Source organism: Primulina tabacum, unplaced genomic scaffold (genome assembly GCF_025594145.1).
Source record: "Primulina tabacum isolate GXHZ01 unplaced genomic scaffold, ASM2559414v2 Contig332, whole genome shotgun sequence".
Lineage (NCBI taxonomy): Eukaryota > Viridiplantae > Streptophyta > Magnoliopsida > Lamiales > Gesneriaceae > Primulina > Primulina tabacum.
In genome coordinates, this window is record NW_027459730.1 from 66,969 (window position 1) to 84,355 (window position 17,387).

General features: G+C 34.1%; 1 protein-coding gene across 1 annotated transcript in view; it reads right to left on the reverse strand.

The window, feature by feature from the left end:
* LOC142534093 (serine/threonine-protein kinase ATM-like) overlaps positions 1 to 17,387 on the reverse strand; it is a 66,703-nt gene that overhangs the window by 10,795 nt on the left and 38,521 nt on the right. Inside the window, 24 exon segments of the mRNA XM_075640999.1 lie at positions 18 to 547; positions 801 to 875; positions 2,162 to 2,347; positions 2,693 to 2,812; positions 2,889 to 2,963; positions 3,047 to 3,110; positions 3,194 to 3,236; positions 3,449 to 3,606; positions 3,991 to 4,118; positions 4,257 to 4,382; positions 4,812 to 4,977; positions 5,084 to 5,147; positions 5,247 to 5,584; positions 5,586 to 5,840; positions 6,360 to 6,396; positions 6,399 to 6,546; positions 6,640 to 6,705; positions 6,797 to 6,943; positions 7,276 to 7,347; positions 8,185 to 8,233; positions 10,563 to 10,633; positions 10,754 to 10,795; positions 11,148 to 11,212; positions 11,757 to 11,857. Coding sequence (XP_075497114.1) covers positions 18 to 547; positions 801 to 875; positions 2,162 to 2,347; positions 2,693 to 2,812; positions 2,889 to 2,963; positions 3,047 to 3,110; positions 3,194 to 3,236; positions 3,449 to 3,606; positions 3,991 to 4,118; positions 4,257 to 4,382; positions 4,812 to 4,977; positions 5,084 to 5,147; positions 5,247 to 5,584; positions 5,586 to 5,840; positions 6,360 to 6,396; positions 6,399 to 6,546; positions 6,640 to 6,705; positions 6,797 to 6,943; positions 7,276 to 7,347; positions 8,185 to 8,233; positions 10,563 to 10,633; positions 10,754 to 10,795; positions 11,148 to 11,212; positions 11,757 to 11,857 — 3,126 coding nt within the window.

Below are 17,387 nucleotides of genomic sequence, written 5' to 3' on the forward strand. Positions count from 1 at the left end.
TCAAGTTTTTTAAGAACCACAGTTGAGCGTCTCCTTCCAGATGAAAAGACGCAAGCCCCACACGCTGATCTTCGGGTGTGCGTTGATGGCGAAAAAAATGTACACATCGGCTTATCCAACTAATGGGGTCGGTTGACTCATCATATGTCCGGAAATCCATCCTGGAATATTTGGGAATGAATTGATTCAGGTTCCCCAACTCATTGGCTTTGCGCTGATCTCTTGTCTGTGAATCAGATGCTCCGCTGCTATCCTCACTGTCCTTGCTGGTTTTTGACACTTGAGCAGCCAATTCTTCAAGCCTTTTTTGTAGATCTTGCTGGCTGCGTTCTTGTTCATCTTGTCTGCGTGCTTGGTCTTCTCTTTCGGATTTGAACAGGTTGAAGAGGGTCGTAAGTTGCTGTTGGATTGCTTGCAAATCGCCCATAACTACTTGCTCTGATACCAACTTGTAATGAGCGCGGGTAAAGGATCGGGTTATGGGTCGGTGAAGAGGTTGATCGTTTAACTCTGAGATTTTGTTTGTGGCTTTTTCTACCTTGTCTACCTATTTTTTTGGATGTTCGAGGCTCGTTTGAGAGAACCTCGCGATCTCAATATTAGCTATATTTTTTTGAGAAAAGCTGAATGTTTATTTCTTTCATCAGCAACCCTTTAAATACTATAAGCATTAAACTGGCATCCAAGAAATATGCCCATTATTCCCCTATCTAAGCTCGAGATTCTAACACTTATTAAAGGAAAGTAAATAAAAATCCAATAATCTCACTCCTTATTTTCTAAACTTTCCATGAGTAAACCTTTGATATAGCACATCCTTGATTTTTGCTGCTCGATTCTTGTTTGAGTTGGGTTGGGCCCCATGGATTGAGTCCCTGACAGTGTTAATATTAGATTAAATGATCATTCTAAAGCCTCTGCAATGGCTATCAATAAAAATAATACAGGGCCAACACTCGTCCTTGCACCAACTGCAATAGCCCTAAATACTCAATCGATATTTTCTGGGAGAAAGATGGCTATCCATATCAATACAAACCGAAACGAGCTGAAAAGGAAACAAGAAATAAACTCATATTTCTCTCAATGATTTTTGTCTCAGGTTTTTTGTTATCTCCTCAAGAAGGTAATTTCGGTCTCCCGGTTATTTATTCAAGGAGACTAATCTTATAGCTAGCAGAACCACCATACTTAACACTCTATTGTCCCCAACTCTTCATAGGGCTTGGCTCCTATGTCCATCATCTCAAGAGGTGGAACATCATATTTACTCTTAGACTATCCATTTCATCCATCTTGCTTGCACCTTGTTTTTCTAATAGTCTTATTAGAGAGATTGCTAAACACCTTAAATGTTCAGAGGCATTTCCACTCACTCTGCTTGAAGACAATCCTACAAAGATTGAGATTGATACTAACAAGGAGAGAAAATGCACCTACTACTTGGATGCGATGAGAAAGTTACAATCTGAATTTGATCATGTTTTCCAAGTAACAACGAAGCTATTCGCACTAGTTTTTTTAAAAAAGAAACGATATTATATTATCAAAAGATATTAATTACAAAAAACAGACCAAAGGTCCATGCATAGTAAGGTAAGACTCGTACTACGAGTCAACGTAATACTATACTTCAATTCTTATACAAGTCTGAGACCGAGAACGATTTAACCTCCACATTCTTAGAGATCCAACTTGAAACCCTAAACTTAATCTTGTCCCAACATTCTTCTAAAGAATTCTAAATCTTCAAAAATCATCTTGTTCTTTTCTAGTTCAAGGTGTGAATTATCCACTTATGCTGAGAAACATCACACACAGTTCAAACTAGGTTTCAAAAAAACTCCAACTTTTGGCGGGTCAAGCATAAAAAATGAACTTTTTAATTGAATGTAAATTATACCATTGATTTACAAAACGCTTTCATAAATTAGAATTAAAATTGTTTTTCGAGACTTGAACTTGATACATACGTGTAACAGACAAAGATTTTATTCAGATTAGTTCATTTTTACCACAATTTAGTATAAAAGAAAAATATTTCAAAGAAACACAATTACAACATTAACTTCATGCAAAAAGTATCAAATAGAATGCAGCTGATTTTCAACATGAGATGTTAAAAGCTAAAACTAAAGTTGTAGGCAGTAAGTGAAAGTACCACTTTCTTGTTAATGAGTTCATCCCTTTCATGTTCAGAGATATGAACGATAAGTAAAATAGAAGTTTCCAGCACTCTTGATCCCCTCTCCCACCCAGCTTTCTTACTGCAATGCATTGCCATACAGACAGAAAAGATATGCACAAAATGACTCTTAACTAAAGCTGCACAAGGCTGGCAAGCAACCTGGGAAAAAGAACAATAATAAAAACCAGCATATGTAGTTCAAGATATTCAATAGCAAAAATGTCATCTTATGATCCTGACATGGATATTATCAATTCGCAAAGATCAATCCACATCGAGTGAACACGACATACAACTACCCTATGCTAAAATCGTTGACTCGAGTTACTATCATTTTTAACATTAATTAGATCAAACACCTCGCCACATTAAGAAAACATAGAAGACATCTAAACCAAAATAACTTGGACAAAGATTTAATACAAATCTAAAAATAATATTAATGTTCAAAAAGTTAAATGAAGCTACAACATTCTTAGAGGAAATGAATGCAAGGCTAGCTACCTTAGCAACCCATTTTAAGCTGTTAGCATCTTCCTGCAAGATCAAAGCCGGAAGCAGCCACGGACAACAATATTTTATGAAGTTCATAGGTTCCAAATTCGACGCAAAAATGCCTCTTGCCTGCAAATCCAATCAGATTAACTGTCTAGTTTTCTATTTACATGCTAAACACCTCGATTGCAAAATATGACATTACCTCAACAAGTGCAACTAAGCTTACACCACAAGCAACCCAATTAAAAAGAATTGGCCCCATAAGCTCCTCCAAGAACTTCAAAAATGTTGAAAGCACAAAATAATTTGTAAAGTTGGTATCATGTAATTAAATTAATCAATCAGAAATGTATTTATCACCTTTGTCCTGTTTGTATAGCATGTTTCCTTAGATAAACTGCCAAGCACAGCACTGACTAGTTCTCTGAACAAAGATGGATATTTGGAAAATTAAGCCAAGGTCAAATGCAACATAAAGGCGTGGCTACTTTACTTTTCCACTCTTACCTTTGGGAGGGATCGATAGAAGCAACAACATATATAATAAAAACTGCCTATATGTAAAATTCGAAAATCAAAACGCTAAAAGTAATTTATCGACAATTCATTGAATAAATTTTGAAAATTTTGAAGCGGCATCAATCATCATTTTAAGCTGGTTCGTGGGAATAGTTTGAAAATTTTGAGTTGGCAATACAAGATGCATGAGAGTTATGACAATTAGTGGGAATAGTGTTCGCGAGAACTAAATATTTTTGGTACCTCTAACTCTATTTTTCTCACCATGCAGTACAAGATGCATAAGAGTTACGACAATTGTTTCCATAATCGGACGAGGTTGAGGACCAGCAGACAAAACTTCCCGTGCTCGAACTATTTTCTCCCCAGAGGAAGTAACCAATTTCCTTCCAAAATTTGAACTGCAGTGGCATTTTCCAGAACGATGTTATTTTAGAAGCAAAAAGAAGAGTAGTCATATCAGAAACCACATTGTACACGAGCAAATCCTAAATGAATTGATACACTAATTAAACCACACAAGGCTACTTTAGACTTGTACAAAATGGAGAAAAGCCTAAAACATTAGCCCACGGATAAAATATAGTATGGAACGTCCAATCTTAAAATGTGCAACGGCATCAAGAAACTTATAAGTAGAGCAAGTATTAGAAAGTGTGGTTAAGCAAACAAGATTATAAATGGACCTGACCCATGTCAATGGCCGTTTAGAATAACACTTAAGCTGCAATAAATTTGATAAATTATCATAGCTACTGGAAATATGTCTATCTCAAGCCAATTACCAAACATCTTGGAAGAGTTCAAAGTGACCGTCCCATGTCTGGAAAAGGACGCCAATCCGACGAGCTAGGCAAAGCCTAACTCGATAATCAGGATCTCGGAGCAGCATAAATAGCTTGTCGATCACTAACTGTATAAGAATGAATAAAAGAATGACAACCTAAGTGAGGGACTAAAGATTAATTACTGAGAAAAAGAAAATCAAGATAAATAAACCAGCTGCACATTTTCTCAACTAAAAATCATGATGCGGATAAAGATTAATCACCTGAGCAAGTTGTGGTCTGAGCAATACAAAATTGCATAAACAGTTAACAAGCTTCGCACGATAATACCAGTCGAAGAGACTGTTATCAAAGACTTTAGTCACCAAATCTCCGAGAGAAGTCAAGCACTGAAAGTCAATAGGCTAATTTAGAAAAAAGAAAACAATTTTTCTGACAAGTATTACCATGAGAAAGCTTTAAATATGACTATTTCTCAAGTAATTCCGCACACTAAATTTCTTCACATGGTTTGTCCTCGTTGATCTGAAACCTAATTTCTCGCGACCTAACTTCTAGTTAACTATGCTTCAATTGTATCTTTTTTACTTCAACTTTTATTTAACACTGGATAATTTGTACAAATTAAACATTAACTTACAATTGCATTCCTCAAGACTGTTCTGACAAAAGCTAAAAATGAGATGTATAAAGTCAGCAAAATCAAGTAAGAAACAAAAATATTGACACTAACAACTCGAACTCACATCCCACTTGCCATCAATAATTTACCAATAAAACATCCAAGCATGCTTAGAGACATATCACAACTATCAAACCTCTTCGGACTCCCTTTTCGTAAAGGAAGATGCAACAGTATTCTGAGTTCCAACCCCATTTGACAGCAACAGGCTTGCCACCAAACAACAGATGCCATCTAGTATGTAGGAACACGGGAATTTAAGATTTTCATATGAATTTACTGCATCAGTCATAGACGCAACCTGCAGAGGGGAAATCAAATAGAGACCGGGTAGTTTTAGAATAATCAAATGGTGTCACCAAATTGCTTGCATTGAAATGACAGAGACGACAAAAAGAGCACAATATCAAATCCAATATATGTCTGCAGGAAGACCAGTGAGGATGCCGGCTGAGAATGCATAGAAAGTTTTCTAAAACCTACTCAAATACGAAACATAAATAAATTACTTGTGTGCATGATAGCTATAAAGCAAATGCCAAGAAAAACATGGAACGTAAAGGTATGAGACTAAGATACTTGTGGTCGTTCTCTTTTTCCCTAAGATTGAACGTGATTTCCCACGTCAACAATGATAAAATTGGGAAAAAACTTGAAATGATTGACAGGAAATTCAATTTCTGATTCACTAAAGAAACGGAAGACCCAGTTGTCTGACTACCGTCAATACCTAACCTATCTACATCAATAGACCCACCGTTCATATCCATCTCCACATCCAAAATCAATTTTTCCCTGCTATTTAGCGGCAAAGGATCATGAATGGAGTGGGCGTCTGATAAATTGGGGAAGTCTGGCTTTGCTTGAGAATTCCTTCTGCACTCTGAACATCCTTCATACAATTTTGCATTCAGAAGATTGAACAATTCCAAAATAAAATGAAGAACTTGCAATATTTTTCTCTTGGCAATTGCAAAGAAAAGGCGAGCTAGTGAAACTTTTAAAAGAAGTCGCAGTCGAGTCAATGTTATTAATGATGGAGTTCCACTCCAAACATCCAGACAAACCATCATTGTAATATTTCTCCACAATTGAAATGGCATGATTTAGATATCCTAACAACGATTCACCCAATTTAGAAAAGATATGAGGAATTTCTCAGATCCTGAGAGTGAAAGAAAAAACCTGAAACACTCTGAGAATACAACAGAATATTGAAAACCATATCCATAAAAATTTATAGTCGTTTGAGAAAAATGAAGGAAATAATAAAATATGCAAACTAGTGCTAAAGAGAAACGTGTCAATAAATTTATCACAAAAACATTATATTTGACGAAACAAATGACTAAGATCAGATTGAAACAAAAAGCCTATAAATTGTTAGTGAAAGCCAAAAAAATATTTGAATGAATAAAATCGGCATCCCCAATCAAGTGATTGAGAAAATATCGACCTTCTAATCAAACCAGAACAAGAGTGTGATAGGTAACCATGCAGGCAATGAACAATGTCACACCGTCATGTGCAGGTTTGTCTCAAGCCCCAATTACTTGGAGCTTATTAAAAGTTTACAGAGGAGCATACAACACAGTTCAAAAGCTTTTAAGTGAAGTCATGGGACATATAAAAGGACTACTGCCGCAACGGAGAATGGGAAGGATCAATGAAAGTGAATATTGACCTTGTTGAATACGAGCAGAACATGAAATTAGCTAAAGAGCGCATGTGTAGATAACTTCTGAGAGCAGCATTTTGTCAATTTCTACTTCTTTTATGCATTCAAGAACGTGATTTTCCATTTCATGAAGCAGCTGATCTCTTAGATTCAGTGGCAATCGTACATTTTGGCAGTAATTGGACAAATTCACCTACAAATTTATCATAAATGACAGTGAAAATCCATCAGTTATTAAAATTTTAAAAGTAGCAAAAAATAGAAGAATGTGACACCGGCTTTGGACCATAATCAATATCAATCTTCGCAAAAACTTCAACTGAGCATTCCAAAAAATCACTTGAACTTTCCTCTATCTACCACACATCGGATACAACTTTTTAAGATAAGCCATTATACGTGAGATCAAAAGGTTTATAAGGATGGATTTGCAAGAATAATACCTTGGCCAATTCCTCCACAGGCTCGGTAGCATAGAGCAATGGCAGAAGTCCTGAAGCGTCATACAGAAGAGGGGTAGAACCAGTAGAAAGGGCAAATGCAGCTGCCGGAAGCAGCACAACGAACCGCTCATTCAGTGTTGTGAATTCCTATGTAATTAGGAGGTCAATCAAAAATACTAAATAATGTCAACATCCTGCACCACCTATACATGTATAAAAGAAAAGCAAAGAAGTAAAGAGATACAAAAAAGGATGTAGTACTAGGGATTAGAAAATTGATGGACAGAATTGAATATGTTCATCATATATTGTCTCTCAATCTATACGTAGATGGGATTCATTTCTTTTGCAGATAGACTGGAATTTCAGAGAGAATCATTTGAAGATCGTAAAAAACTTCCTTGGTTATTAAAAGTTATGATCAATCTCATCAAATCACTTCAAAATATCAAAGCCATTGTACCTAGTTTGGAATGTACCTTCAAGTTAAGTATAGCTAAAACAGCTGGTAACACATTCTGCCGAAGATCCAAAAAATATTGCAGATCACCCTGCAGCAAGAAAACGAATACATTTAAGATACAATCTGGATCCTTCCAATAAATTGAAAACACGTGAAAACACCCTTTTAAAATGTAATCCATTCAAACTGAATTCAAAAGCTAAAATAAAGAAAAGCTGTTAAGATGAAGGAAAATCTTTTTTGGATCCCAAGAATTTCATTCAAACTAACAAATTTGCAGGCTTAGATACATGAGGAAGAATAACTAACACAGTCATCCAGTATGACATATAGCAACGGGAAACAAGCACAAAATAACAAGCTTTGCATCTCAGGGAATGACGCAAAAATCAAATTCACCATTTTATTCGCAGTTTATGATAATGGGATGGCAACCCTTTCCTTTCCACATACTTTGTGAAATTATTAAAGCACCAATCAATTATTACCAAGTCTATAAACATGGCCATAAATATTAAGAGTAAGAAATTCCAACTTCCAAAACTACAAATTTGGAACCGCAACAAGATGCCTACCTGTATGCTTCTCATGGTCATCATACATTCATACTCTTGACTATATCAACAGTAGAGTGAGCACCATTAGATATTTTCCAACCACCATAACAGCTTTGAAATAACAAAAGAAATCAAAAGAAAAATACAACGTGAACTTTAATAGCCATGTTTCAACACAGTTGAGTTATTCTGTTTTGAGTTGTTGATGAGAAAAGACTCTCATATATGCTTCTACACAGCAGAGTTGTTATGTTTCGGGTTGGATATAAGAGAAGAAACTAAGAGAGAAATATCAAATACACACGTCTGAAAATAACTCTTGCAGTTATTATAGGAATACAAAAATGAGAGGTATAATGGGTTCTTACCAGCGAGGTTCTCTTGGAGAAGTAGCATGAGATGAAGCACAAAGAAGACCTGAAGTATATTTCCCAACATCAAGACACTGGATAGAATCATCGGAAAAGAATTACGACAGCTAAAGGAAAATTATACTCTTGCATTCTGAACTCTGAATCAAAGATTAATTTTCATATTCTGAGAGAACATACAGCAAGTTACTTTGACATAATCACACACGGCACACCAATAAAATATGGTGGAAAACTAATCTCAAACACAAATCTTTTGTAGGGGATCCATACACTAACAATTTCAAGCCAGTGAATTGAATACTGGTTGTGCAAGGGTTTTATTTTCACCAAAACTGCACTTAACTAGAATTTTCCCCTTAAAACAAAAGTTTGCATGATAACACGAATATCTGATCACATAAAAGCATTCTAAAACTTGACCCCGGAAGAAAGGAAGTATTCAACTAAATTGCATTCGTGCATCAGCCATCTCATGACAAGTCTAGAAAAATCTACTTCTTTACAACCCCACAGTTTGCATTCTTATTTTAAAAAAGGCAGTGAGAAACACTTCCTCTTAAACATAAGCGAAAATCAAATCGTTATTAGTTTATCGCTCAAACATACTATAAAGTAACTCCACATACCATGGTATTCTAATGGCGACAATGGAATCTAAACCTTACAAGTTTCGTAATTATAAAATAAAAATTGCTATTGTACATAAGGATGCAGTTGATGGTAACTGCATAATTTAAATCCTTATGACTGTATAGTAACTTAAATGTCAACAAACAAATACTACATTGCTGCCAGAAAGGAAAAAGAAAAGTAACATCCATATAAGACCAACAATTCCGTCCTAATGTTTACTATAAACTGCACTTCACTAATTATTGAATTTAAGTGCTTGATAATACATAAAAAAAGAACTGATGTTTTAAACATTAAAGACTCAACTCTTTGAAACAGCACCACTGAGAACAATTGTTGTCTGGTAAGAACCAACAATTCTAACAATTCGATTAGATTAAGGTAAACAACAATTGTCACCAACTAATTCTACCCAAGATATTAATGAAGAAAAAATAAATAAGGCAATAGTAAAAAATATGAGAAAATATGATCATACAAATTCCATCGAAGATATCATGGAAATCAAATAACTATTTAAGGTGTTCAGAATTATTAGACCATCACGGAGGAGATAAAATGGATAAATAAGGTGATTATTCCGTAAAATATTTACCTAGCAATATTAAAAGCAAAATAAAATGAAAATTTAAAAAAGTAGCATATAGGAAGGACGATGGTAAGGCTTCTATAATTCCATGTCACACAAGTTATTAGGAGTTGCAATTTATTTTGAAAGGTGTATGCACTTAATACACTAGTCTCCCAAGTTGTCCTCTCTTACTCCGCTTAAGAGACAACATATGATTAATATTTGGTTAGTGCTGGTATAATATAACCAGTGTTCACATTTAAGATATATATTAAGGTGAATTAAATGCTGTCAAGAATTATGAATATGCCTTTGGCTTGACATGATATATGCCATGTTAGAATAATTCATTTTTTATAAACTGGAGTGGCTGACGCATCTAATAAACAGACCTTTAGGGTTGTTTCTCATTGGACTCCACTCCTACATCCTTTTAATTTGTAGTTTCGTCCCAATGGCGAGAAATATCGACATCAGAATTCTAGATTGAACATGTTCTCTTTTTCACGTCGAATGATTGTCCGATATTTCCGGACAGAGAAGAACTTCAAATCCTTGTGAGTTATTATTTCTCAACCAATTATACCTCTATAGCTACAAATAGTGGGTAGTGTTACAAATAGTGGGTAGTGTACACAAACTTTAAAAGGTATGCTAATGTATGCCAATTTTACACCAAGTACTATGCATTCAAATAAAGGTATGCTAATGTATGCCAATTTTACACCAAGTACTATGCATTCAAATAATCTCCCGTTTCATATTTTCTCTTGGGCATCGGAGGATTTTTGCCGAACTATGGCTGGTGACCCTAAAGCATCATTTTGCATGACATATTTTAGTGGCAACCTAGGTCATATATTCTTCGTTGGACCCAAATAGCGAAAACTTTAGCATCTCAAGAGAAATTAATTGCATTAGAAATTACAAGTAGCTAGAGGTTTCCAAAAAAGCTGGACGAACCATCTCACAGTACCACGGGTCATATTCAAGAGAGTAAAAGAACAAAAATATATATAACATGTATCTCCCCGGAACAAAGAAAGAATATCAAACAACTATTCATTGGATTTTAGGGTAAAGATGAGATCGACAATGACATACAATGAAAGATTTATACTCTAAAGCAACACGAAAGACAAAAAGTTTACAAAGGTGAATCACTCACGTTGAAAGTGTGCGTTTAAATAGCCGAAGATCCCATATCTCGAGAGGAACAAGATATGAATCTTTTGTATCCTGGGTAAATGCCAAGCAAAGAAGTTATTATACTGAAATCATGGAGAAGCAAGCATTTTACTAGCAAAGAAACAATCAAATCAAAATAAGAGAAGCAAAATGTTATCTATATAATCTTACGCTCAACATTATGCTACAAAGCAGCATAAAAGCAGCATCCACCTTCAAAGACGAGAGCACAACTAACCCTGTAATACTGAATTTAGAGCTTGAAAAGTTTCTTTCAGAATTGTATAAATACTTGAACACCCAATCATAATTACAAATAGAAGAACATTATACAATAATGGAAACAGGAATAAACTGGTGTTAAGACAGTGTTAAGCCATCCTAACTTAAGTGCATGAGATTGAGATTTCATGAGAGGGAATCTAACTGTACCTACTTTTTCCTACAATATGAAATGCAAAGTAGATGAATTGTACTTAACAATTCACCATAAGAGGAAAGGAAGCATTTCAAAGATCTATCTACACCATGCCTTGATGGGAATTTTACACAAATGGATGCTTACAATTGAGGTGAGATTGCAAAATGTTGGCAAACACCGCATAAGGCAGTTCCATATCACATGCCAACCTGCAGAATTTTTACAAAAATAAAACCAAAATATGCACAAGGATTAAAAGAAAAAAGAATATCAAGCAGGTCCCTGCATTACACATCCTACAAACGCGATATCTCATATAATGGTCCAGAAAGTTCATGGAGTTTATTTTCATTATCCTTAGTAAGCCCCAGACGCCAACCAAACACAAACAATTTAATCAGAGCCATTTTTCTTCAAAAAGGACGTTGATAGAAAGATGCAGACAAAAATTATTAATAAGAGTAAGAGATAGGGAAAGGAAAGGGAGAGAAGTAGGAAGGTAAGATGTTCGCAATAACTGATGAGCAAGAATCGAGTCCATCTCACAATATATGATTGATATTGGCCATGATAAAGAAAAGCGAACAAAGAAACCTAGACTGCATCCTTCCCCACATATGATACAACCAAAGCTTGCATTAAAAACTATCCTTCTTAATTAGCATATGACTATAAATGACAAGTCCAAGGAACAAAATTATTTCAAGAAACCAGGAGGGCACACTGAATAAAACTATATATTTTCCTCCATACATATAATATGATATACCTCATTCAAGGGAAAAGCTAGCTTCTGCGATGATTTCTCATTTGGAGCAGCAAAAAACATCGATAAAGAAAGTCTAAGCAGACTCCTTCAAATAAAATAAAAAACTGGTGAGAAGAATCTTAAGAAGACTCATTCAAATGAAATACAAAATTGGTCAGAAGTTAAAATGAATAACAAAGAGTGCTGAGACAAGATTAACTTAGGGTTCCATGCTGGATTACAAATAATGTGGAGTTTAAAATGTTTTCGCTGTCAGATTTGTTTAGGGATTGGAATCTCATATTGTGTTAATATGATTCCAGTTCTTACTTTGTTATGCGATGACCTCTGGTCTCCTTTTTGTAGAAAAAAAGAAACTAGAAGGCATTTCTGCACATAAGAAATAAGTTATATCACATAAAAAGTAAGATATCATAGTGTTTGTTTAAGCATCAAATTATTACAGTTGCAAACCATATCACACTGATTTCTTAGGCTCAATTATACAGAGTGAAATGAAGTTTTTGCGTGTAAAGGAACAACTTATTGCAACGTCCAGAACAGATCGTCATAAGAATGCTCTAAAGTTGCGTTAATAATTCTGCAATCGAGAACAAGCGAATTCCGGAAATCAAAATTTGACTGCGGACTCCAGAAAGGGCAAATGTGATATCAGAAGTATGAAAAACAGAAACATTAGAAACAAGTCTGAATGGCGGTATCACTTGAGTTAGCAAACTGATGAATTAACATATGTACTGAAAAGCAAAAGGAAAAAGAGAACCTACAAAGCACATGACCAAACCAACAAAGATAAGAGAATTGTGCCCCTGCAAGACCCTAACAAGAAAAAAAAATAATTCCCTACTGGTACCAAAAGAATAAGTTCGAAATGAAGGCAAAAAGCAAAACAGACAACAGCTCTCCTCTCCCTCAACGAAGAGGTATAGATATTAACCAGATTAAAATATCAAGAAAATGTGAATGCATCTCCAGCACACAGGAAGGAGACAAATAGACTACAGGAGCACAAATTTTTTGTCACCGGAGGATGAAATATAAACCAGTCAATAAAGCTACAGGTAACAGTCAAGATTTCACAATAAAATCAATGAATTTTACCTTTCAAAGTTTGCAGATATGCTGTCAAACAAAACAATAAGTGATCTTTACGGATGCGAGTAGAATAATTGCGGATGCGACAAACAAGTGCAGCATGCCTGCCACGAATATTAGCTCGTTTTAACTCAAGATGGTGGATAATAAGTAGCAACATGAATGCAAATGTGAACACTAGAAAAACAAATTTGGAAATTATTGAAAAATATTGTGTCGGATTTGCCATTGAATGTGTGATCCATGAACAAGGAAAAAACATGATATCACACCATCCACCAGCCCAAAGGATACTGTTAAGTATTGAGATATTTGATGTTTATATTTTTTTATCCACTCAAAAGAACAAGTTCTGTTGAAACCTACCATGGCCATTTGCCCTCCACGACTCTCTCTTTTATCAGGACAACCACATGCTCCCTCCGGGATCGTTTTTCAGTAACTGGGCTTTTATATGTATTAGCGCACACCTGGAAAGTGAACATTGCCTTGTAACCTTTGACCATAAATATGGAAAACTGTTTTTCTCAAAACTGAAATAAAGAGGATTACTTATAGTGTTGGGTTTAAGTAGACTTCTTGTAATGTGGTTGCGGATTACTTATCCGCGCAAATGGTGTAACATTATATTATCATAATAAATTTAGTTTTCTATCAAAAAAAAAAAGAAATAAAGAGGAATACTTCAAGTCATACCAAATACATGGAAGCAACTAAAAAGATCTCAAACTATTTCAAAAAGTAAAAGAATTAGAAATCAAATTTTGATTCATTAAAATCACACTTAATATTTACTTATGTTCTCTCAGTTTATTTACTTATGTTCTCTGAGTTGTCCTTCCCTCTCATTATGTTTTAAAAATTTTGCATCATATCACAACTGAAAAGCCGTCAACAGTTTTATACCGTATTTATTTCTGCTCAATATGATATAAGTGGAATTCTACATATTGATGTCCAAAATTCTATTAAGCCCTTTTAGTTCATTTAAAAGCTTAAATTCATGTTAATTGTTGAATCAAAAGGGGTCAGAACTCAATTTTTCATTTGATAGAATCTCACTTGGTCTCGTCAATATTGAAATCAATTGGTAATTTGATTGAAGTGGTTTACTCCACCATTAATATCCCAAGATATCCTCTTACGAGCATGAAGTCGTGACAATTATATAAAATCAAGAAGAAAAAAAATTTTGTGGCACGTCGTTTATGGCGACTTAACACTTATGACCAGACTTTTCACCTTTTTTCTGTTGTTTTTCCCATCTTCCTATTATTCAAAATTTAACAGAGTAATCTGCTACAATTTTAGCGACAATGGAATATGAAATAAGGTTGAAAAGAACCACCAGAATATAAAACCGAGCCCATAACCCAATGAAATACAAAAGAGCCATATCGTGTCTGGTAAGCACACAACCACAAATATGTAATGGAGTATCAACTTTATAAGGCACAACAATTAAGTTGCTGCAATAAGTACCCGGCAAAACACAAGGGCAGCAAGCTCCGCCACCTTGAACTGTGAGCTTGTCATAATCACACATTTTTCACCCCTAATTGAGTCACTCAAAATCATAATAATAATAATAATAAATAAATAAAACACAAACAAGAACAGAGAAGTAGCATTTCATAAACCCACCAAAAATTAAGCACGTTATAATTCTAACCAGGGTGAATCGGTGCTGGTATTACTCATTTGATCAAGCTCCTTGCTCATCACATCCACAAGTTCTAGTAAAATAGAACCGTCATCCACACCTCTAGCAAATAAGAGAATCCTACTAATGAAGGACAAATTAGAAGTACTACAGACATTTAACTTTAAATTAAAACCATCAACTTAGTACCACTCAAGACACCTTTAGACTTCGATCATGAGTAGCAAACCAGTACCGAAACACGAAATGATTTACCGCTTGATGAATTTCCAGGGATTTGCCACCTAAATTTGGTCCATCCTTTAACAAATATGTATTGATGCACTCCACAAGCTTGCGAGGAATTTTTCCCTCATCCCTAACATGCAAAAAGAACAAAATTATAAAGTTGACGATTATTGCAATAGAATAACTATAAGAAATCTGTGTAAGGTGGAACCAAAATACAAAAATATCGATGCGTTACCTTACATGAGAAAAAATATCTCAGAATATTAATCACATTGAAGAGGCGGATATGAAATTCCCTAAACTTAATTAGGGAAAAAGCCAATTATAAGTATTTCCAATAATTCTCGCAAAGATTCGAAGTTCACAACACATGTAGCGAATGAGACTCCCTGCTTGAATAATTCAAAATCAAATAAAAGAAAGTAAATTATCTTTATGTTTATCGACTGGCCCATTTCAGGGGGAAAATAAATTAATAAAACAAGGTAATGACCCGTCAAACTTTACAAAATAATACAAAGAAAAGGAAAAAAAGTTTCCTTCATTTTTAAATAGATACACAAAAGGAATGGCAATGAGCTCTACATATTGTTCAATGCCTATTAAACAATAGGACTCAATGCCATCCTAAGATAAGAAATATGAATCGGAAATGTTTCAGCAAAACAAACGAACTGTGTGAAACTATACAAGTATGAATTCTACTTATTGCTGGATCCTATTAAACAAAATCATTGAAAATTATGTAAAAAGATGATTTCATATACAAGAAACTCAAACTCGTTACCCTCCAAGAAACTGAACAGACACGCCAGTAAAAGTCTATCTTCTTGATTACTTCTCGAGCTTTGTCCTTGTCGGATGATAGCTTGGAGACGATCTCTTGAATGTCTCTGGAAGTGAGTTTCAAGGCCATTTTTAGCGTATCCAATAGGGTTTCTTTAGAGAGAAAAGGCGGGAGAATCAGGAGATGGATCGGGGAGGAAGAACTCTGTTACGGGGTATTTGATAACTCAACAATGGGAGCGGAGGGGAGCGGGGCCAATTCAGATATGGAAACCGACAAAACGCGTTTTTTTATTTTTCAGCCGTTAACATTGCAATCTCACATTTGGTAACTTTCAGACGCTCCTCTCGGGATATATTTAAAATATAAATTTTAGGTAATAATTTATAAACATAGTTTGCACCGTTTTTAATTTATTTTACTAAAATAATTTTGCACAATGTTTTATATTTGAAATAACTTGATAAACTTATTAATTACATATATAGACACATACAATGTAATATCTCAAAATGCAAAATTTTTATTTTTAAATTTTACATATTTTTAAAAGTGACAATTATATAAATTTATTAAATTAACAAAACAAGAAGAAGAAAAAAACATGTCTCATTTAATTTGAGTAGGCTTGCGTTTGTTTTAAAGTTTTTATTACTATTTTAATTAAAAAAACTCGATCTTCTTTCTTTCATTTTTTAATAATATATTCTTGCAGTTATGACAGTCGATTGATTTTCTATTTGACTTGTGTTTATTCTTGAGTTTGAGTTTTGGGGCTTTTTCAAAAAATTAATATTAATTAAAAACTATTTAATAAAATATTGTAAAAATGAGATGGTTGTAAAAATAGTGCCTTCCGTAGAAATTTATAGCGGATTCTAAATCCATGACAGCCTGTCACGGATTCCCAATTTGACTTGTGTTTAGTCTTGAGTTTGAGTTTTGAGGTTTTTTAAAAAGTAATATTAATTAAAAAAACTATTTAGTAAAATATTGTAAAAATTAGATATTTGCAAAAATATTGCAATCCATAGAAATTTATAGTGGATTTTAAATTTTTTTAAAAAATGAAGAAAAAGAGTCAGTCACGGATTCTAGGGAATCCGTCACTCTTCCTCTTTAAATTGCGCGCATTTTCTCCGTTTCATCTGCCCAAAATGCTTCCTTTCCCCGGTTCATTCTCGCAAAATGTTTCTTTCCTCCGATTCATTTGCGTAAAATCCTTCTTTTCTCCTTCGGCCTTGTATTAATATTATTTGTTGATTTTGTCATTCATTTCATTCGAAGAGGTGTGAAGAGGTAATGTTTAATTTCGTTGATAATATTATAATTATATATTAAGAAATAATATTTTGTTTTGTGTAAATTTCTATTAATGTTTTTCATTTATTTCAGATATTAATATCGTCCGTTGATTTTATTACAAATTCCATATAACCGTGTTTGAGAAGTTAATTTAATCGATTTATTAATATTTTATTTGTATTATTTATATTGTATTTATAATTTTATTCAATAGCATTATACGAATAAGTATAATTTTGTTAAATAGTATATTTTTAATATTAATCACATATAGATATAATAATGGGGATATAAAAAAATAATGAATATAATTATGTGCTTTTTGAAAATATTTCAAGGTTATTATTTTGCGTAGTCGGAACACAACCGGAAACAAGAATTTCTTAACAGCCTTCAAGTATTTTCAGCAAAGAAGTCGAGGAAATGCAAAGAAGTCGGAGGAATTGCATAAAGAAGTCGGAAGAATTGCTCACAATTTAAATGATGGTAGTCACGGATTCCTAGAACCCGTGAATGCGTGTCACGGATTCAGAA